We start from the raw sequence: 22,785 nt of genomic DNA, 5'->3' as shown, positions 1-22,785 counted from the left end.
GAATTTTGACAAATTAATAATGAACTAAAACTCTAAATATAACAAGTTAGTGGATACAAAAAATTAATTTTCCTAAAATATGACTATAGTACATTAAAATTATTTATAGTTAAATTCAAGTTTATAATTTAAACTCGAGTATTTTCACAAGTTTAAAATTAATTAATGTATTGAATCAATTTTACTTGATATATAAATAATTAATAGTACATAAATGCTTCAGTATACTTCCAAAATCACACATAATTTACATTTAACTCGACTCTTAATAATATATAGATGTTAACGAATTAACGATAAAACATCATTAGTTCAAAAGAAAGGACACGATGATCACTGATTACTAGACACGAACACATTACAAGATCTGATTAAGTAAAAATAGTAGACAATAGGTTAAAAGTTGATCAATAGTTCCACATGCAATCAAGCTGAGTATGGACCATTTCTTGAATATCCGCCGAGGGCCACTGGCTGACACAGCCGCCGTAATCACTTATGCTTCTGTGCATGGACGGTGGAGCCACCGCAGAGAAATAGAGTGGCTGCTGCAGATTGATATCCTCCAAGGCCCCCAGGCAAGGAAATGGTGTGGCATTTGGCAGTGGCAGGAGGTCGAAGATGGAATTGTGATTGAAACTGGATATTGTTGCTGGTGTACTGGAGAAACAGGGCACGCACTCCATGCCGTTATTGGAGTCGCCAACTTCGTAGGAACAGCTCCTGTGGTCGGTGGATGGATCGAGGAGCGGCGAAAGGGAGATGAGGTTGATGACGGTGGTCTGCAACTTCTTGCCTCTGCTGACATTTTTCTGAAACACTCGGCAAATCACCCACTCGTCCTGAAATATAAGAGAAAGTAGATTAACGTGCCGACACAATTGGGTAATTTTCAAAAGGATAAGTTTCGATCAAATGTAACTTCAATGACCATATATCTGTGCAACAGCGACTCTCTTCTATAGAAGTCAATGAAAAATATTCACTATTCTGGCGATCAATTCAGTCAAATTAGTTTAGAAATTTGAGAATTCGGTATTGCGTACCTTGAAGTTTCTGGCTGAATAATGATGTGCAAGTTTTCCTTCAAACCGATACTCATGCATAACCCAGTTGCTCTTATCTCCCCTGGGAGCCCTGCCCCTGTAGAAAACTAGGGTTTTCTTCATCCCCACCAGTGCCCGAGTCTTGGAGCAATAAATTTCTCTGTCTTTTCCTGTAGCCTTCCAATAACCCGCCTCCGTTGCCCGGTTCGTCCTCGACCCTGTTGGGTATTTCTTGCCCCGCGTACTGAAGAAGTACCACTCTTGCTCCCCCATTTTTGCTCTGCCTGAACAAAACACGTACACGTTTAAAATTAGAAAATCAACTGAAAATTTTGTCCGCGAAGATTTTATTAAACTGCGTACTAGGAAGATGCCATGGCTCGCATTTGTTAAGATCAACTTCTGTGATGGCTCCGCCGGTGAAGTTGCAGTCGACGACCTTCTTCAACAGATAGTAAGTCACGAGTTCTTCGTCAGTAGGGTGGAATCTGAAACCCGGAGGCAAATTCACCGGATCATTTCTTCTGTAACATGAGTTATTATTCTCCATCCAAGAAGCGTTGATAATTTAAGACTCAGAAATTTCCACCACACGTGATATATAGAGGAAAATTGAGGTTGAAGAATAGGTTCTATGTACAGTGTGGCGTGAATATGATATATGCTGAGGGATTAGTCCTCTTCTTCTGTGAGTTCTGATATTTCCGCAGTAATAATATTCTGCTGCTCCGATTTTATTATGTGTGTGTAATTTGTACATAATGTGGCAGTATGCGTGCGTGTGCAAGAATTTTAATCAGCAAAGAAAAGTGAAATTTATATAGTTGTAGGGACGAGAGTATTCAACGTACTTCATGTTAAAGTAGATGTCAAGCGAGCTAATTTGTGGTTTGTGTTTTATTGACTTTTATCTAAACTCAATTTTTATTTTAATAATATTTTATAGTTTTATCCATTTATAACATTTACTTTATATGTACACTTATGCAAGCTGCATAGATAAAGTCTATGAATATACAATAGGTACCATGAGGTATATATATTCATATAAGTTGCATAGATAAAGTCCATGAATATATAATAGGTACCTTGAGGTCCGCCTTTCAACTTAAAATCATGAAATTAGAATCGTATTGTATATTTTAAACAGGTCCAGAGTTGATTTAGCTGCCTAAAATAAGGATAAATGTCGCTCGAGCTCGAGACAATCATCTGTGATGTAAACATCATGTTTCATCAGTAAGGACATGAAGATGTATATTCATACAGATGACTCATCATTCGATGATGCACTGTGTAATGACCTGAATCCTTATTTTGAATGAAGTACAAATTAAAAGATAATTAAAGAGTTGTTAATTAAGCATTATTAAGAAATTGATCATTCGGGATCAATCTGTTGGGTTCCATCGAATTTAAAATGGACAACCCAATCTACTTAAGATTACATTATCCTGAAAAATCCAACTAGACAAATGAGATTCTGACACGTGGCAGATAAGATTGATTCGGATTTTCTGAACTAGTCCGGATGCAGCCTATAAATGGAAAATGGTTTCTTTTGTTTCTTACACCGCATTCTTCTGAGAGAGTTCTAGCCATATACCTTAGGTTTTCTATCCAGTTTCTAAGGCACTTTGGTGTCGGGAAGTTTCGGAGCTAGTGTCGACTCAAGGAGGGGTCGATGTACTGAGATCGAGACATCATCAGTGGGCTGACGACGGACGCAAGTATAATCCTAAAGCCTTAAATAGTGATTTAAGGATCATTAGGAGAACTTTGTAGCATGTTTAGTAATTCAGGATCTGGTTTGATAATGATTGCATTATGTTCATGATATTGTCAAGGTTCAGACGAGTAAGCTCTCTGTCATATTGTTTTAATGAGGTATGTGATGTACTGACTGAGATATCCAAACGTAGTATACACATTTATATGATGCATATTTATCTGTTGCATGATATATGTTTAACGTATGGTTTTATCCATTTATAACATTTACTTTATATGTATACTCATGCAAGCTGCATAGATAAAGTTCATAAATATACAATGGGTACCATGAGATATGTATACTCATACTAGCTGCATAGATAAAGTCCATTAATATACAATAGGTATCTTGAGGTCCGCCTCTCAACGTAAAATCATGAAACTCATTAGAAGCAGACTGTATATTTTAAACTGGTCTCAACTTGATTCAGCCACCTAAAATAAGGATGAAGTTCGCTCGAGCTTGAGACTATCATCTGTGATGTAAACACCATTGTTAGGATCGGTTATGTATAGTGTTTCGGCCGAAAGTATGGATGGGAAAAAAAATTTGTATATTTTAAAAAAAAACAAGTAGTGGACGTTTCAAAATTTTTCTACAAAATTTCTCTCTCTCACCATCGGCCAACCACCTTCCTCCATAGCACCACATGCCGCCTCCTCGACTTCGCCTCACCGTCACAGGATTTTTGAAATTTCGGTGACCCAATCTCGATGCAAATTTCTTTTAAATCTCTAGTATGATCTATACGAGCAGGGGAGTAGCCATAGTGTGGGCTGGGCTCAAGCTCATCAAAGATTATCAATTTTTTTATATATAGCCAAAGTGTAGTCCAATTATTTCCTTAAGCTCATCCATTACAAAAATAAAATGAAAAGAAAAAAAAGAGAGAAAGTAAAAAAACAATAGGAAAAAATGCGAGATGACGAATGAGAAGATTTTCTATAGAGTGTGGATAATTTTTGTGATAGTCATGACATTGTAGTGCCTGATTTAATAGATCGTTATGTTGAAGGTACTAAACATTCTTGTTAACAGAAAAAAAAATTTTACAGTGGAAGAATACTATCATTTTCATGTATTCAATATTGTGATTGACAAACAGCTGATGGAGTTGAATACACGATTTACTGAGCAATCAATAGAGCTTCTCACTCTCTGTGAAGCCTTGAATCCCAGTGATGGCTTAAAATCATTCTCTGAAAAGTTCTATTTATTCTTTGATTGATAAATTTTATCCCAATTATTTTTCCAAAGATGACATGAAATATTTGAAGACTCAATTGGATTATTACAAGCTTGATGTATTTGAGGATTCGAGGTTTAAAGATGTTGATTTTCTTCCTAAATTATGTCGACTACTAGTTGAAACAAAGAAGTCGAGGATTTATTTCATTATTGATAGACTGATTTGTTTGGTCTTGACTCTTCCAGTTTCCACTGCTACAACTAAGCTAGCATTTTCAGGGATGAAACTTCTCAAGACTCCACTTCGCAATAAAATGGAGCAGGAATATTTAAACAATGCAATGGTTTAGTATATTTAGAGAGAAATTGCTCATGACATTGATATAGATTACATAATTTATAGATTTGATCTTTTGAAAAATCAAAGGTTGCGACTAAAGTAATGTTTATTTAAGTTATCCTCTTTTCGCATAAGTTGTATTTTTTTTTATGCATACTCTTTCATATGATTAATGTTTGAACTTTTGGAAAATATTTATCCAGATTTGATGATTATATTGTGAAAATCATGGATTGCACTTAATCTTTTTGTCATGTGAAAAATGTTGTATTGATTTTTAGATTAATTTTTTTTATTTTCTAGCCCCCCATATTTTGAAATTCTGGCTACGCCCTTGTATACGAGCAACAAAGTTTTTGATTGTGGACCTGATTAGAAGATTGAAGAAAGTTCGTAAGGATTTACAAGAAGAGATATTACCACCTAAACACGGGGATAGTTGGATCCATCGTTTTTAAATTCAAAGATAAGCACCCAATGATTTAAATCCCGCGATACCCAAGAAACGTTTTGAAGTCAGAACAAAAAATTTAAACTTCCGATGTACCTTGAGTGCGAGAAAATGGTACTCCAACAGGAGCCACATAGACACCACATAAGTGTCACCTTAGTACCTTATTTGAAAATGACTAAGATTGCAAGAATAACAAAGATAAAATACCAAAACTAAAACAGATGTATAGTAGTTCACCTTCTATAAAAAGTTGACAAAAAATAAATACAAGATGTATAGTAGTTCACCTTCGATAAAAAAAAAAAAAGATATGTCTTCTTGTCACCGCTCCTTAAATTTTTCCACGTAATATTAATTAGGTAATATATAATGGTCCAAATATGACATGTAAATTCTAATTTGATGTAGGCGGATATAAAGATAAAATTTTCTAACTGGTTATAAAGGTAGCCGGCCGGGCCGGGCCGACGCCTTAAAAATCTATAGTGGCTAAGCATATAAGGATTAGTATCGATTATAGTCCTAAGCGATTGTGAATAAATATCTTGTAGTTTTTTTCATTTTTTTCAAAACAATGTAATCCTCCTAAGTTTGACGTTTTTTTTCTCAACGAGAAATTTTACACCGTGTTTTTGTGTCTTTGTCGTTTTGTTAAAATAATATTTGACAATTTTTTCTTAAATATTTTTTGAAACTCTTAGTCGTGATTTATTTTCTTAATAAACGATGAATGTTTCGAAGTGGTATCCAAAGTTTGGCAAAAACTTGTGTGAGACGGTCTCACAGGTCATATTTGTGAGACGGGATATCTTATTTGGGTCATCCATGAAAAATTATTACTTTTTATGCTAAGAATATTACTTTATATTGTGAATATGGGTAAGATTGACCCATCTCACAGATTAAGATCCGTAAGACGGTATTACATGAGACCCACTCCCAAAGTTTTCTATAGAGTTGGCCTTAAAACGATTATTTTAAATTCCAGATACAAATAAAAAGCAACTTCCTACTAAAATAAATAAATATATATATATTTAGAACTTCCTCCAATTTCAGAGAACTCGTTTCGTTTAAAAGCGCTGTTACGGAACCGCGATTATACCCTTTTTCCGCCATACCCCGTTTTGTCATCACTCATTCCTTCACAAAAGAAGGCTGTGGGTGGATAAGGTTACATTTGGAACGACGTATGTTCTTCTGCGCTGTCCAATTTTGCATCTTCCCCACAATCTTCACTGTCTCAAGAAGAAGAAAATAGGCAGCTAGATACATGGCTGGAGCAGTAATGAATTGCATTTCCTGTTGTAGGCTTTCGGGGGAGTTGAAGTCTCTTTCTCTCGCCACCGCTCCAAATGCTGCCTTGAAGCCAATCAGCTTTTCGTCCCATGCTTCTGTAAATCTTTTCTCTAAAGGTTAGACCAACAGAAAATTAGAGAACCCATTTTCGTTTTCGGTTGTTAGATTTTAGAATTGGGTTTTTCCTTTCTTGCATTCTGTGAAATGAGGTTTTTGAGATTATCGTATGGTGCCTTTCTGAATTCTTGATTTTCTGGGTTTTCTTCGGGGGTGGTGTTTTAGGGTTAGTTTCGGTGTGCCCGGTGCAAAGGCCGCTGCGGAGTTTGATAGTATGTGAAGCTGGGACGAAGAAGAAGGCGGACTCGGCCGCGAAGAGAGCTCGCCAAGCTGAGAAGAGGCGAGTCTACAATAAGGCCCACAAATCCGAGATCCGGACTCGAATGAAGAAGGTTGGTTCACTTATTCTTTAAGTTATACATCTATCCTGTTCCTGGATTTTCGAGTTATTAAAGAAATGCTGCGTTCGGTTATCATTTGTAGTCCTGATTCGAAACTGAGTTCTTTATCGGCCTCTCTAGTAAAAGCTTGAGCCTATGTAGTTATGGTCCAACAATAGTTTTGAATCTAACATGCGAAATAGTAAGCTGGAGAAATGTTCTTTGAGTTTGTAACTAAGTGGACATGTTTAGTATGGTAAAAGAATTTAGTTGATAAAGGCCTAAAAAAAGCACCTTGAACAAAAATAATGAAATATACAGGGATTTGTGCACCTGGGGATTTGAATGTGTGACTCTCTTGCCTCGTTACCATGTTATAAAGATTAAAGCAATTATCCTTCCGGAGTTCATGAACTGCATTAATCTTCATAGGAACTTGGAAAGATTTATAAGTTATATCTAAGTTCAAAGAATCGTGATTGTGCGAGCAAGTTGAATTTTTGTGATATGGCCCTTGGAGACATAATGCTTAGGAAGAACACCTAAGGTGAAAGACTTTGGTTTTGAATCACTATTTTGTGTTAAATGGAACAATTTGTGTTCTATTTGTCTGATAAATTTTCACAAAAGGAGGAGCAAGAAAGCCAATGAACCGTCTACGATTTTGGCAAAACCTGAGAGATTTCCTTTCATGTGGACTGTGGAGGAGTTGAACATGTGTGAGGAGTTTGGTTTTGATGATCTCGTAGATTGGGTTAAATATTGTATAATATATGAACCAGTCGAGGTGCTTTTTGGTTTTGAATTTTGATGGAAAACCTTCCAGGGCAGGCACATGAACTCACGTGAAATTAAGTGTAGTAGTCATTTTTAATCGTTCTTTGGGGCTGATAGTTTAGATGGGGACGTGATTTTTGTTATGCTTAACATTTCTTTGTGATTATGGATGCTTTATGTTTTTTGTTTGTTTACATAAATATGATGTTGTACATGGTTTCCCTCTAATTGAAGCAAGAATAGCACACGGCTGCAGATTATAGGTACCTTGGATTTTGAGGGATAAAAATATGATACGACTGCCATCAATTTTGCAGGAATTAGCTACAGAACTTGCAAATTTGAATTCTGTAAATTGCACTTACAAAATTTGCTTATAATTCACTTCTGCAAGTGTTAATTCTTTCTTTTCACAACCCAAAGCTAATGAACACATCTCTCAGTAACGAAGCGAAGCTTGACTTTAAACACCCCCAATTCTCTAATTTTTAGGCTTTAGAGGCGATAGAAGTTCTTGCGAAGAAGATTGACGCACAAGCCGATGAAGTTCTTCCCATCGAAAAGCTGATAGCAGAAGCATATTCAGCCATTGATAAAGCTGTGAAGGTAGGAACACTTCACCGAAACACTGGGGGAAGGAGAAAATCTCGACTAGCTAGAAGAAAGAAGGCTGTAGAGATCCACCATGGATGGTACACTCCTGTTCCCGCTTCAGTCCAGGCAGCATAATCCCAGCATTCACTACTCGTCTTTTATCCAAATGGACTTGTATATGAATTTCCATGATACTCTCAACCAATTTATTACTTTTAAGAGTTCAAAATTTTTGTATCAAATTATCTCGGCGACATTGATGACCACTTTCTGTTCCTCATGATACTCCAATCCATCGTTTCATACATCATTTACAGTCACAATACATGCTTAGGCTAGATATTCTTAGTACAAAAATGACCATTCCCAAAACTGGAAATTGCAGACTTACTCATCAAAATAGCCAACTCACTAGCATTTCACAAGTTAGAGCATGGGGCATGCCTGGTCTAGAAAACATACTTAAAAACAGAAAAAATAATAAATTTATTGTTTATATATATATTTTTTTTGACCCTAAATGTGAAAAGAAATGTTGTCTACGGGAACTGAAATTTCTTACTGAATTGAATACATATGTATAGATCACATATGGCAATTAGGCACACACGTACTTAGCCAGCCAGCCAGCCATGATAGTATCTTGACTTCGCTAGATTGGGAGTTTTAGTGAAACTCTACAACTCATTATCCTCACTGCTCTACATAGAAATCAAATATCTTTTTACTTTCTGTTCATCAAGCTTATTTCCAAAGAAGGCAAGCAAAAAAATCATAAAGATAATAAAATCAAGGCAAATCTGAGATATAAAGTGAATGAAATAAACAATCTTGTTTATGTGAGGAATACAAGACTTTCCTCAAGAAAATAAGCCAAAAACAGTCCATACAAATTATTAAGCCAAGAACTGAGTAAATGTAAAATAGAAAGATTCAACTATGCCTTCAAAAATATTAAAATGTAAGTGTCAAAATCATAACGAGACATTATTCTTTTCAAGTAAGTTTTATGATAATTGTAACATACTTATCCGAGCTGCTACTACTACAGAGACTAATAAGCATGCAAAATTAAACATAATAACAACAATTAAACAACGAAAAATCAAATAACTTAATAATCTCTTAATTAGTAATTTATTCAAAATTAGAGTAATCATGTGTGTGTATANAATATATAAATTTTGAAATATGAAATATGAAATTAGACAGTTGGTAAATAATATATAAATCGGCGGAAGGCATGATAGAAGTGAAGTTTGTTCCCAGCACAGCTCCTTATCCCGCGAAACCCAAGAAGAGGATGGTGTTCACCCCGAACCCGTTAGCCCTAAGCGTACCCGAACCCGAATTCGAATCCTGGCTCCGCGATTCCGGCTACCTCGAAATCATCGACCAGCGGACCACCGACCTGCACCGCCTCTCCACCAACGCACCCAATCCCGCCGCCGTAGACACCACCTCCGCTGCAGCCACAAATTCGTCAAGCCCCACTGAAGGTTTTCTACACTCACTATTCTCCCTCATCTGGACCTTGCTCTCGCTCTTCACTTTCAACCCGTTCTCCAAGCTCACGACGGACGACTTCTCCGGCGATACTCCGCCTTGGACTGCTGCGTTTTTTGGCTTCTCTGATTCGTACTCGTTCCCATCCTCCCCCGCTCAGGTTCGCCTACGTGTCCACGAGAATGTCAAACGCTTCGCTCGCAATTACGCGTCGCTGTTCATCCTCTTATTCGCTTGCTCCCTGTAATTACTTGTTCCTTCTGTTTCCATGTGTGCGTTTTGATGTTATTTGATAGCTTTTATGAAGGTGAATTTCAATCGTGTTTTTATGGAATCTAGGAAATATGATTATTGCGAGAGACTATTATTTTGGGATGATAAATAATTCTGGGTAACGAACAGACTGTGGAAATGTAGCTAAAAAATGTTGAGTCCGACGTTTTCTTCAATTACCTTTGAGAATCGATTGTTTACTGTTTCATTATGTGTAAATGTTGGTTTTACATCGTAGGTATCAGTTGCCGATTGCCCTTGTTGGTCTTATTTCATGCTTAGCGCTGTGGGATGTGTTCAAGTTTGCTGGTGATCGATGGAATTTGGACGGATGCCCTGTACTAAGAGAACTTTTAATCCGTATTGTTCAGTGTGGTTAGTTTTCTAACACTCATTGGATTAAGTTTATATACTATTCTTTGTATCTCTTTCTTGGACCGTACGACTGTGAACGGAAAGACAATGGAATGTGTGCAAAATCTTGTTGGTTAATACCTGCTGTGGTATTCGATTTTTTTTGTAAAATAATCTTGATTTTAATTTTTTGACGAGTGGCTCTCATGTGAGACCGTCTCACGGATCTTAATCTGTGAGACGGGTCAACCCTACCCATATTCACAATAAAAAGTAATACTCTTAGCATAAAAAGTAATACTTTTTCATGAATGACCCAAATAAGATATCCGTCTCACAAATACGACCTGTGAGACCGCCTCACATAAGTTTTTGCCTTTTTTGCCATGTCTCTTCGAGTGTGAACACTCTGCATGCTCTGGTTTAAGGATAACGCATCTCAAACCATTGGTACCTAGATTTATTTGTGAAGATCTGGCTAGATCTCGTTGTCTTATCTTGCTGCTATTTCCCCTTAGGGGATAAACAACACCCATATTTCACAAAATGTGTCCCTCATAGAGCTACATAGTTTTCACATTCGTTGTAAGAATGTGAATATATGTAAACGAATCAAACCGTTCGCGAGCTATTCGGAGCTCGGCTCGATAAAAAGCTCGTTTGAGTTCGTTTGTTAATCATATCAAGTTTCGAGCTCGACAATTTAATCAAACCAAGCTCAAGTCTAAGGATATTCGGCTCGTGAACTAGCAAACATGTTCATTAATAGGCTCGCGATCTCGAGATCGGCTTGTTTAGGTGGCTCGTAAGCTCGAGCTCGACTCGTTTATATATTTTTAGTTGTTATGTTTGTCGTTTTGATTATTTATGAATGAATTTAAACTTTTATGTCAAATTTAAAATTAGTTCATAGATATATTTAATTTGTAACAAGCTCAAACTCGAGCTCAATAGTATGCTTTACGAGTTCGAAAACGAGTCGAACTCAAGCTTCGAGCTCAAGTCAGGCTTGTTAAACAGATAAACGAGCTGTTAATGAACCAAGCTCGAACCCGGTTTGATTAACATTATAAACGAGCTTTTAACGAGCTGATTTCGAACTTTTCGCGAGCTTAGTAATTTCAAGATAAATCGAGCTCGATCCTGACGATAAAAGCTCGAATCGAGTTCGAGCCTCTATCAATTTTAAACGAGCCAAACTCAAGCATGATACTGTTTGGCTTGCTTTGGATCGTTTACATCCCTAGGCTTGAGCGCATGATGCATGTGACTACACGCTTCGACATGTTTTCAAGTCTATTTATTTTTATTTTGGGAGTTTGTTTCATTTCTCATAAAAAAAAATTGGAGGATGCATTTGGCACACCTTGATGACCTTTGAAAAATACTATGAATGACAGTCATTGTATTAAAAAATAAAAAAAGAAAATGATGATATAGGTCTTTGTATTCTAAAGCATAACAAATGAAAGATAAATAGCCAAAGAAAAGAGTTTTTTAGGGAGCAACCCTTCATCAATTTTGTTCGTGAATCAGTGGTATTGTTTTTATTTTTTATGCTGGTATATTCCAAATAAAAAACCAAGCCTACTAAGATTCCCTTTTTTGAACAATCATTTAAATGATGTTTGAAAACTTCAGCTTCAGCTTTAGGTTTATGGAATTCTAACAATTTAAGACGATGAGGCATTAACAAACCGCCCAAAACAAAGATTGATTACTATAATACATTTTGTGCGAGCCCTAGGCTTCTATCCTACTTGAAAAATTACTGGTTTTGTGGGTTAAGGTTATAGGGCATCTGTATTGCTGTTGCTTTAGAAAATAAAGAAAAAGAAGGATCTTGGAGATGCATTCTGAAAAGATCTATATGCTAGCTTTATTTTCCGTTGGAGATGGAGGATGGTAGTTGAGAATTGATAAAGACAGTGAGTCAGTAACACTGATTTGCATGTAAGGACAAAATTTTCAAGACATTACTTTAAAAATTTTCTGGAGCATGTATTTCCTCCTAGGCTTTCCATTTTCCGGTTCCTAACTGTGAAGTCCTTTTATTAGTTGCAGGAACAGTTCTACTCTGGTGTATATTCAAAAAGCACCATGATAAAGTAAAGAAGGAAGATGCATTTGAATAACAAACCCCTGTTGTTTTCTTTTCTTCTCTCAAAATTTCCTTCTTTTATCTTTTCAAAATTCTGGAGCAGATGTTTCTTGAACATCCTTTATTATCACCTGCATCTTGGTGCAATCTGAATGCTCTCAGATTTATCATCCTCTCCGTTCCATCATAAGACGAGCCTTTCTTCTTGATAGATAGTATCTTATTATGTTACTCTATTTAGAATTTATCTGACCTTGTTACTTCTTTTACTGCTGCTCTTATTTAGTGCTATGATTCTGCGATGTGCCATATTCCCGGTGTTCATCGTTAATGGAACTTTAAAGATAACTAAATCTCATTCTTTACAGTGACTGTCGTGATCATGTTAATTTCCAATGTCCAGTTGGCCGTCTTCTATGCCGTTGGTTTCAGTTATGCGGGTAATTGCTTGGTAATCCCTTAACTTTGTTGTTTGTATGTTGTCTTTTCACGATCATCTCTTGTTCTTCAGTCATGATGTTACACTCCTCGTTTCGGAAGTTGACCCTTGCAAAGCAACCTGCTGCAAAAGGTAGAAATAGAAGGATTGGCAGACGATAAGGCAGTTATCTTTGTCATTGCCAGTCTTCTTCAGAACAAGTTGCGTCAAAAAGTCAGTAAGTTGATATTTTATAACCCATCTTCATTTTTGGCCCCTGATTCAACTGCTTATGGTACAGAATAAGAACACACGATTCGAAGCACGAAAATAAATTATTTCACCCTAACCCTTCACAATTTTATTCATGCCGAACATCTGGATAAAACGAGCCATCAATCTGAAGTTATGGATTTTTTTTGTCATTTTAAATATTAAATCAACCTTATTCTATGAAGATGTACTAAAATATTGAAGCTATGATCGCATTAAAGGATTTGATCTAAAGACAAATAGGTGGTACACACACAGATACACACAAAGTAAAGCTTTAATGAGGAATACAAAATCACGTGCAATTGGAAAAAGTAATGCGAAAACTAAAAAGAGAATACGAGGGGATAATTTCATCTACAGTTATTGTAGTTTTGTTTTGTTTTACATGTTTTTGGATTGGAATGTTATGATGGTTGAGTTTGAGTGTTAATTTTTGTCATGCGCTGGTCACTGAGTTGACTTACGACACCAGTGTATAATTTGTATTCCTGTCTGTTATAGTTCATTGATATATTGCCATTGGAATGTTCATCATCATTGTTCAATTTGTTTAAGATTTTACTTTAACATCACAAATTTTTTCGTTGTCAGAAAAAGTTCGAAGAAAATGCAGTAGTATCAACATGGGTTTAAAGAACTGAGTATGAATTTAACAGAGCTTGCTTCAAATCCTCGAACGTGTAGATATTGATCCATGCGCTACACTGGATAAACAATCCTTGTGTAGTATACGCGGTTAGATATATGGTCTCAGATGAATTCAACGTAGACCTTGTGTATGTCACACATACGTAATGGCAAGTATTACATGAGTTTCATTATCGTCAATGTAGCTCGGATCAACTCGGTGTATGCCCGCCATAAAAAGTAGTTTGATGAGACTGGGTTACATATTACAAATCCTATTGAAAGGGAGATTGATGGGGTGCTTCATTTGTTGAAGCAATTCTTCATTAGTTACAAATATTTCTTGTTGTGACTCTAGATATGTTGTATACATTCCATAAATGATGAATTGCTTATACTTTCTTCGTTAAGGTTGGCGTTTGGATCGAATAGATATTAAGGTAAAGTATATTAAATGTATCTTGTCCGTCTTTGATTGTTGTGGTATTGAAACTCATCGCTCAAACTATGCCTATTAATGCTAATCCTTCTATCTCGATGGGAACTTGTCCTTTTTGCACACTGACACTGGGAAAAAATAATCCCTTTTGCTGGTCTTCTTTAACGAAATAATATTTTTTCTTAAACTGATTAATCATGTGATTTATATATTTATACTCTTTTGATGTTTCTATGATCATGATTTAATTAATTATATTTCATATATTTATTACTTTAATTATTGTTGATAAATTTTTTTCCATAGGGAAATGTATTTGTGGCGTTCCAAAACTCGTCATGTAATTATAATATATGTGACGTTATATGTATAAAAAATTTCATTTTGACGATATAATAATATAATGTATATACGAGCAAATAGTTTAATCAACAAACTATTTTTATCAATGCAGTGGTAACAGTGTAATAAGTACACGCATAACTCCAATACGACAATGAAGTGTGTTATTTCTATTTATTATCAACTAAATGATTTCTTTGGTTAGACAAATCTAGTATTTCACCTCTATAATGTTACGACATTATTTTTATAATATGTCTAACAGAAACAATGTTCGAAAGGTGAATATACACAACAATCATCATTGTAATGCACAACAATTAAATCAATAACATAAAATATAATTGAAATCATAACCTGAATACTTCATTCGTTGTTTCTGGACAACCAAGCCATCAATAATATCACCACCACTCTCATACTATTTCAACAAACAACATGAATGATATGTCGCACTCTTACTCCGACGACAGTAATATCTTCAATATGTCTCCCAATAAACGACAGCCAACATCAAATCACCACTTCCCGGTGATTTACCATTGTTTAACACAATAGTATTCATCAATACTAAACAATAACAACATCACGTACTTGATAATCGAGTACATATAAAAATTTCTTATTTCTTTGATCCTGAAGTTTGTGATGTATGTAAATAATTCAACAACAATTATCAGATCATTGTCATCGTATCAGCACAATCATAACAACCTCAATATACAATTTCAAATAGCTTAACAACAATTAATTCAACAAAAATATAGAAATCGATTATAAATTTTAATCGTTCAACAATTAATATTCTGGTGTATTTAGTTAACAATGTTATATCAAATACACTCTAATAAATTAACTTCAATTAATAGGCTATTTAAAACATCCGCTAAACTACAAAAACTTCATATCAACATATAGTATATATTTCGTAGATTCTGAATATATAACTTGATTTAACAACCACCAACAAGCAACACATCAATTTCAATTTAATGGTTAAAGTTCTTTGTTATAATAAATTTAAAATAATTCCAAATAACACAACTACAATATTCTATTTTTCTTTAAAATAATAAACTATCAAACAATCTTCAATTTCAGTATGATTTAATAATTTATCGAATTTATTCTTAAAATTAAATAATTTCAAACATCGTTAGAAATATAAAATTTCTACCTCAAATCGAATATCTCGTGTCAACAATCCTAGAACTGAAGTCGGTTCATCGATTGATTGGATAAATCGCAAAATCGAAAAGAAAATTGAAACTCTATTCTCTATCTTGCTCTCTTCTTTGTCTCGTAACCCTATGTCTGAATGTCGTGTGAGTTGGTGGAATTCAAGATGCAGCTAGTGAGGTTCTAACCGAGGCGTGTCTATTGCTGGTTGAAAACTATTTCCAAACCCCCTCTTAGGCCTGAGCTCGTCTCTGGCCTTCGAGAATTTCTGGAAGGGCTCCCTTGTTAAGGGTAGAGCCCTAAAAAAAAAGACTCGAACTTTTTTTTTTGAAAGGTAAGCTTGTAATTATATTAAGATAAATCGTTCATTACAAACTCGAACTTTTTTATTTTTTAATATTATATTATATTATATATATAATATTTAACATTTACAACATAGATGTATTCGTCTGGGCCAGTCAAACGCTCAAAATTTTCAAAACTCGAAATACGAACTTGAGTTTTCTACGTCATCTTCAAATTTTAACTCATTTGGACTTTATATGACTAATATAAGACATATTTCATTATTTTAACATCGTTAATTATTTAATAATCTCACTTTACTAAAGCAAAAAGTTATTATATTTATTTTGAACATTACAGTATTACAATGTCATTGCTAGACATTTGGTTACAAAACATGTTATTTTGCATTACTTAAAACAGAAATGATCTTGGGTGGTTTGTATTTATTTTATATATTTATTTAAAAATGGGAATCAAAAGAATTATTTGTATGAGGTACACCCATTGTAATACGAAATTCGAATAAATGGGCATGCCTTGGAGGATTTACCAAATATTATCAGGTAGGTTACAACTCTTGATTATTTTGCTTGACAATCTATTTTTAATGTTTCATATCTGAAACGTTATATAAATTTTTTTAAAAAAGAAATTTGTAATTTTTTTAAAACATAGGCAAATATTTTTATTGTCTAGAATTGTGTAGCTCGCTCAGTTGAAAATGTTAGAATATTTTAAGACTTGATGAATCGAAATTAAACAAAAAAAGAACTGAAAAAAAGGTTTCGAGCACCGGGAGAGGCGCTAAGGCGCCTAAAAAGGGCACCTTGGTGCTCTAAAGTATCACCTGGAACAATTCAGTGTGCAGTGGAGGCGCCTCCCCAGTACCTTGGATTTTACCAGGGCCATGGAGTGGCTCCTTAGCGCCTCCGTCAGTGCCTTATAATTCCAAGGCCATGAGGGAGGCGCATAGTCGCCTGACGGCACCGATTGACTAAAATTTGCGAGTTTTCATTATATTTTGCATCTAAATGATATCTCTCAACTTTTTCATCAGACTTTTAGATGAAGACACACTTATTTGATGAAACAATATGTCTCTAATGATTGAGATCTATAAATACATAATGAAAGAGAACTAGAAAACATTATTATATTTAATATTTTGGATCATCAGATTTTCTGCATACATTGCATTCTTTTTTGCTTTCTCCTATGCTTTTTTCTTTGAAAGAGAGTACACTTCATTTTCTTGTTATTGTTCTTACAATTTATTGTGTTATTGTAAGATGAAGAAGTTGTATCTTGGAAAGAATTTCCATAAAACGAAACACTAAGGCGGTGAAAATTTTTTCTTAAGGAGAGATTGTCCAACATTTGCCACAACTCAATTTGTTGATGTGACATTGTCAATTATCGAGATTTCAGGTACACCACAGATAACGATCTTAAGAAGAAATTTTCTTGTATTTTGAAATCTCAAAATAGCCTCATCATCCACGACATCAACTCCAATCATACAAGGAAAAACAAGAGAAATTCAATGGTGCAAATTTTAAAAGGTGACAATAAAATATGTTCTACCTTATCACACTAAGTTTGGCCAGATTTTTGAAAGAGGATCATCCCACCATCACAGAGGACGAAGTCGATCCCAAAAAGATGGTTGCACTGGAGGCATGGAACCAAAGTGATTTTCTCAATATGAAATATTCTGAATAGACTAGACAATGCACTCTACAATGCGTATTGTCAAGTCAAAACTAGAAAGAACTTTGGGAGTCTTCAATCAAAAATGATCAAAGCGTCTTTTCATTGTGCTGAAATATGTACAACTCCCTTAGAACTGATTCACACCGACATTGGTGACTTAAAATTTGTACAAACTATAGGAGATAAAAAGTATTATATAACTTTCATTACGACTGTACAAGGTACTGTTATGTATAACTTTTGAGGGTAAAGATGAAGCATTTGAGGTTTTCAAAACCTATAGAATCAAGGCAAACAAATAAAACGAGTTCGAATTGATAGAGGAGGAGAATATGGAGTACCCTTCGATGATTTTTTCTTTTCTTTGGACATAATACACGAAACCACTGCACCATACTCACCTTAATCTAATGGAATAGCCGAAAAAATAACCGAACTTTAAAAGAGATGATGAATGACATGTTGATAAATTCGAAATTACCCCAAAACTTGTGGGGAAGGGGAAGTGATATTGTTGGCTAATAATATTTTGAACAAGATTTCTCACAAGAAAAAAAAAAGTCATATGAATTGTGAAAAAGCCATAAACCTTCGTACAAATACTTGGAAGTGCGGGGTTCTTAAGTAAGGTTGAAATACCAAAACGAAAACAAGTTAGAAAATGGTCTAAAGATGGTTGACTGCATATTCATAGGATATGCACACAATATTAGTGCATATAGATTTAAAGTGCACAAATCTGAAAATTCTGAAATGAGTGAAAGCATGACTTTTGAGTCTAGGAATGCCATATTTTTTGAAAATATATTTCCTTTCAAAGTAAAAGAAGAAGAAAATTCTAGCAAAAGAAAAAAAGAAATGGTGAATGAAGGTTCTGCACGTGTTAATGATCCTACACACAATGAGAATGCCAGAAGAAACGAAGGTCCCTCAAAATAAGAGAAACCTAGTTGAAGTAAAAGGGTTAGAATCTTGAAATCTTTTGGTCCATATTCCTCATTTTTATGTTGGAAAATGAACAAAAAACCTTACAAGATGAAATGTCTAGCCCTGAAGCTTCATACTGGAAATAAGCCGTCAATACAGAAATGGGTAGCATTATGCACAACCATACTTGGGAACTAGTTGATCTTCCACCAGGTACTAATGCATTAGGATACAAATGCATCCTGAAAAAGAAAGTATAAAACTGATGGTACGGTAAAAAAGTGCAATGTCAGATTGGTGGCTAAAAGATACAGACAAAAGGAAGGTCTTGCTTTCTTTGACGCATATTCACCAGTTTCGAGAATAAATTTTATTCGTGTACTCATCGCAATTACATCTTTGCATAACCTATACACCAAATGGATGTCAAAACAACATTTTGAATGGTGAACTTGAAGAAAATTACATATGGAACCACCAAAAGGCTATATAGTTTGGGGTACAGAAATTGCAAATTTATCATGCCATTTCTAGAGCTCTTGTTTAAGTCCATGTAGGGACAAATAGTTTCAAGATTAATGAGTGTGAAAATGTGTATACTTTAAAGACACTCGAGAATATTATGTAATAGTGTGTTTGTATGTAGATGAAATTTTTATAATGGGGAGCAATCAAGGTATGATTAGGACAACGAAGAAAATATTGACAAAACATTTCGAAATCAACTAGAAAACATGATTATATTATTATTTTGGATCACCAAATTTTCCTCAGCATTGCATTATTTTTTGCCTTCTCCTTCACTTTTTTTTTGAAAGAGAGTATACTTTATTTTTTAGTTATTTTTATTATAATCTACAATGGTATTAGTGCATAGAGTTTTTGTATCTTAAAGAAAAATTATCATAAACCAACACACTAATGCAAGCAAAAAAAATTTAAAAAGAGAATGTTCAACACTTGTCTCAATTCAATTTATTGCTGTCACATTTTGTCAATTATCGAGATTTTAGATACACCACATATATCATACAAATTTAATAATTAAAACGAACGACAAATAATGCATAAAATATAAAATTGTCAAATAAAAAATAGTTTATAGGACCCACCAAAGATACGGTGTTGCTTGCCCCGGGGCGGTCAATGCGGAAGTTCTTTGACGTACTGTCGGTTTTCTCTCATCGTTCCACCCACGCCCATATCTATCAACGTTATTTTCTTTGTTTTCCCCCCCTTAATACATGGATTCGTGGTTGAATAACGCTAACATATATATACATACATATATATATATATATATAATTCTATTATTAGTAATTAAAACGAAAAAATTATACATAAAAATTTATAAAAGTCGTCAATAATACAAAAATGTAGGACAAAGACGTTTCGTGCAAATTGCGGAGATAAATTGTGGAATCGGGCAATATAGAAACCAACACAAATTTTGTTGTAAAGTTTCAATTTTGGGTACAAAACTTATATTTTTCCAGACTATAATTTTAACACAAAAACTCTTGTGAGACGGTCTCACGGATCAATTTCGTGGGTCGAATATCTTATTTGGATCATCCATGAAAAATGATTACTTTTTTATGCTAAGAGTATTAATTTTTAGAGTAGGTCTCTTATGAGATGGTCTCACGAATCTTTATATGTGAGAAGTGTCAACTCTACTTATATACACAATAAAAAGTAATACTATTAGCATAAAAAGTAATATTTTTTCATGAATGACCCAAATAAGATTTTGTGAGACAGTCTCACACAAGTTTTTGCCTATTTTTTATTGTGAATATCGATAGGGTTGACTCGTTTAACAGATAAAGATTCGTGAGAACGTCTCACAAGAGACCTATTCTAATTTTAAATGTTCCATTGTTGAAAGTTTAACAGTCAATCCAATGTCCGGCAGCCACATTAGTGAAATTTTGCTTCTCTCTTTTTTTCCATAACTGCCTGCAATTCTATTAAAGATTGATTGATTCATGAGCTTATGCACGGACATATATCTTCACAACTATATTTCAAAAATTAAGAGAAAAATAACGGAGATTTATTCAACCTATAAAACCTATGTATTCAAAGTATTGATTCACATTATGATTTCATTAGGTTGGTATACCTACTTTTTTTCAATCAATACTTTTTTTTCCCAATTTTGACACATCATTTGACGTACCCTAAGAATATCACTAAAGATCTTTATCCCCAAATATCATTATCCCATATATATATATAAATATATATATGTGTGTGTTCAACGGTACTCATTTTCGTGTCCACCAATGAGGTGTCATTCATCTATTGAATGTGCAATTTGAATATGTTTTCTCACATCCAATAAAAAATATTTTGGTGAGCCTTGAGCCTTGTTTTTTCCAAGCTTTCGCTCAACACATGATTGGTTTAAGAAGCATCACAGGGATCCTTGGTTGAAATTAACAATTGATTTTATCTTTTTTCTTGCTTTCGGTGTTGCGCTAGCATGCCGAACTAGTCCGAATTTATTTCTTCTTTCGCCGTTTTTAAATTGATTTCATCTCTTTTTCCTATCAAGGAGCCGTGATGGTTTAAGAAACATTGCATGACTAGATTATTGAGATGACATATCAATGAAAAAGACTTTTATGTAGTAAAAATTACTTTTGAAAAATGATCATTATTTTTACTTGCAAAGAAATTTTGACTTAAAGGTTGATAATACACAAGTGAATGCTTTTATTGAGATGGCAAGCTCGGTGTCAAAATTATATTTTGATATTGTTATTATTAAATCTCATGAGAATATTGTTAGAACATTTCATGTTTGCAATCTTGATTTGGATGTTAACAAAACTTGTAATTTTGTTTCGAACTAATTTACCTAAGTGCGCAGAAAGCTACCGAGCCAAAACTGAAGCTATCGAGACGCAAACTGAAAGTACTAACTGATTGCCCAAACTTAATCAGCCCAACTGAAATACCAAATACCAGTTCAACTGATAGTTCAGCTGAAAGGTGGTTCAGCAGAAGAAAGTCCGTCCAGCTGATGAAGAGTTCAACAAATGAAGAGCCCTGAATAACTGAAATAAGTTCAGCTGACGAGCCAACTGACTTCTCAAAAACAGCTCAAGACCAGTTCAGCTGATCAGTTCAGAGCATCAGTTAGGAGCCGACCAGTTTGTAGAATAAGACAAGATTATCTAAGTGGAATCCAGCTGTGCGCATTAAGGAAAGCAATTGTCCAGTCAAAGGACAATAATGAACGTTGCATCAGAGCTTGAAGACAAGACGTTCCAGAATGGCTGTTAGAAAGGACAAGACACAAATATCTAAGAATGGGTTCAAAATACAACTAACATAATTGATGATTCTTGATGTACGGTTACATTGGCCCTATATATACAAGATCAAGACCAACAACAAAAAGAGAGAGGAAAAACAAGTGCGTGGAAGAAGATAGGGCAGGCTCAACTCATATCAGCTTTCAAGAAGCAATCAGCCCAGATTTGAGGGAACATTTGTAATATCCAAGCCTTGTGAACGGTACAGTTTAAGATTTCGTATGTTTATAGATTATTTGGTTAAGATTAAGTTTGAGTTAGATGTTAAGAGTTGTGATTATGAGTCATAGTATTGTTGGTTATTATTGTTTTGTGGTATTGTTGATATTAGTTAATGGGTAATTGTGTTGTATCAGCGTTGCGATTCGATTTTTGTTGCATAGAGTTGTTTTGGCCGAGAGCAGACCGCACCCGCGGTGCAAGGGATAGCGCACCCGCAGTCTTTATTGCAGAATTTGTGCAATTGCCGAAGAGACACCGCACCCGCGGTGGGATAGGTACGGCACCCGCGGTCGTCATTTTCAGATTTTTGGATGAGGTGCCGAAGGTATAGCGCACCCGCGGTGCAAGGGATAGCGCACCCGCGGTCCGTGAACAGTAAAGTCGTGTTTTTGGATTTAAATGCTTAAATACATGAGTTGGCTCACTTTTCCCTCATTTCTCTCCTCATTCTCGATTTCTTCAGCTCAAGGGAAGCTAGGGTTCCATTTTCTTTCTTTTATTTCTTAGATTCAAGCTTTTTGTTGGATTATTGAAGAGAGAACAAGGTTATTTTGAGTTCAAGGAGCTAAGGTAAGCTTGTGGCTTTGATTATTTCTTGGTTTATGGTGTTGGGAGAAGTCTTGGGTATTTAGAGTGTGTTAGCTTTATGAAGTTTATGGTATGGGTTTATGATTTTTGAGATGTTGATGGTGAAGTTTATGGTTTATTGTTGTAGGTTGTGTACCAAGAGAGTAGATTCAAGGTTCCAAGTGTTGTAAGTGGAATTCATTTCCTTGTGCTCACATGATAATATATGTATTGTGTTTCAATGGTTTTAAAGTGTTATTCCCTTCCATTTGATTCATGCTATGTATTAATACACCTTGTTGTATATTAGAG

At 34.8% G+C, this 22,785-nt stretch overlaps 3 protein-coding genes and 1 non-coding gene across 4 annotated transcripts; 3 read left to right on the top strand and 1 right to left on the bottom strand.

Annotated features, from left to right (window-relative positions):
* Positions 1-258: 258 nt before the first annotated feature.
* LOC140981773 (protein CUP-SHAPED COTYLEDON 2) lies at positions 259-1,784 on the bottom strand. Its single transcript, XM_073448230.1, has 3 exons — positions 1,410-1,784; positions 1,047-1,330; positions 259-842 (listed from the first exon to the last, which is right to left on the bottom strand). Exons 1-3 carry the CDS (start codon positions 1,594-1,596, stop codon positions 408-410), a joined length of 906 nt encoding a protein of 301 aa, XP_073304331.1. The 5' UTR covers positions 1,597-1,784; the 3' UTR covers positions 259-407.
* A 4,160-nt stretch (positions 1,785-5,944) lies between these two features.
* On the top strand, positions 5,945-8,219 carry LOC140980126 (small ribosomal subunit protein bS20c). Its single transcript, XM_073445812.1, has 3 exons — positions 5,945-6,217; positions 6,384-6,550; positions 7,808-8,219. Exons 1-3 carry the CDS (start codon positions 6,076-6,078, stop codon positions 8,042-8,044), a joined length of 546 nt encoding a protein of 181 aa, XP_073301913.1. The 5' UTR covers positions 5,945-6,075; the 3' UTR covers positions 8,045-8,219.
* A 918-nt stretch (positions 8,220-9,137) lies between these two features.
* On the top strand, positions 9,138-12,799 carry LOC140981325 (PRA1 family protein H). Its single transcript, XM_073447690.1, has 4 exons — positions 9,138-9,658; positions 9,927-10,063; positions 12,512-12,583; positions 12,655-12,799. The coding sequence occupies exons 1-4, from the start codon at positions 9,153-9,155 to the stop codon at positions 12,741-12,743; spliced, it is 804 nt and encodes a 267-aa protein (XP_073303791.1). The 5' UTR covers positions 9,138-9,152; the 3' UTR covers positions 12,744-12,799.
* Positions 12,800-15,572: 2,773 nt separating this feature from the next.
* On the top strand, positions 15,573-15,723 carry LOC140981888 (U4 spliceosomal RNA). Its single transcript, XR_012176163.1, has one exon. It is a non-coding gene; the product is annotated as a U4 spliceosomal RNA (small nuclear RNA).
* Positions 15,724-22,785: the final 7,062 nt, after the last annotated feature.

Source organism: Primulina huaijiensis, chromosome 7, assembly GCF_012295235.1.
Source record: "Primulina huaijiensis isolate GDHJ02 chromosome 7, ASM1229523v2, whole genome shotgun sequence".
NCBI classification, from domain to species: domain Eukaryota; kingdom Viridiplantae; phylum Streptophyta; class Magnoliopsida; order Lamiales; family Gesneriaceae; genus Primulina; species Primulina huaijiensis.
Note: the sequence above shows the minus strand (reverse complement) of the source record. Positions and strands in the feature narration are given on the sequence as shown.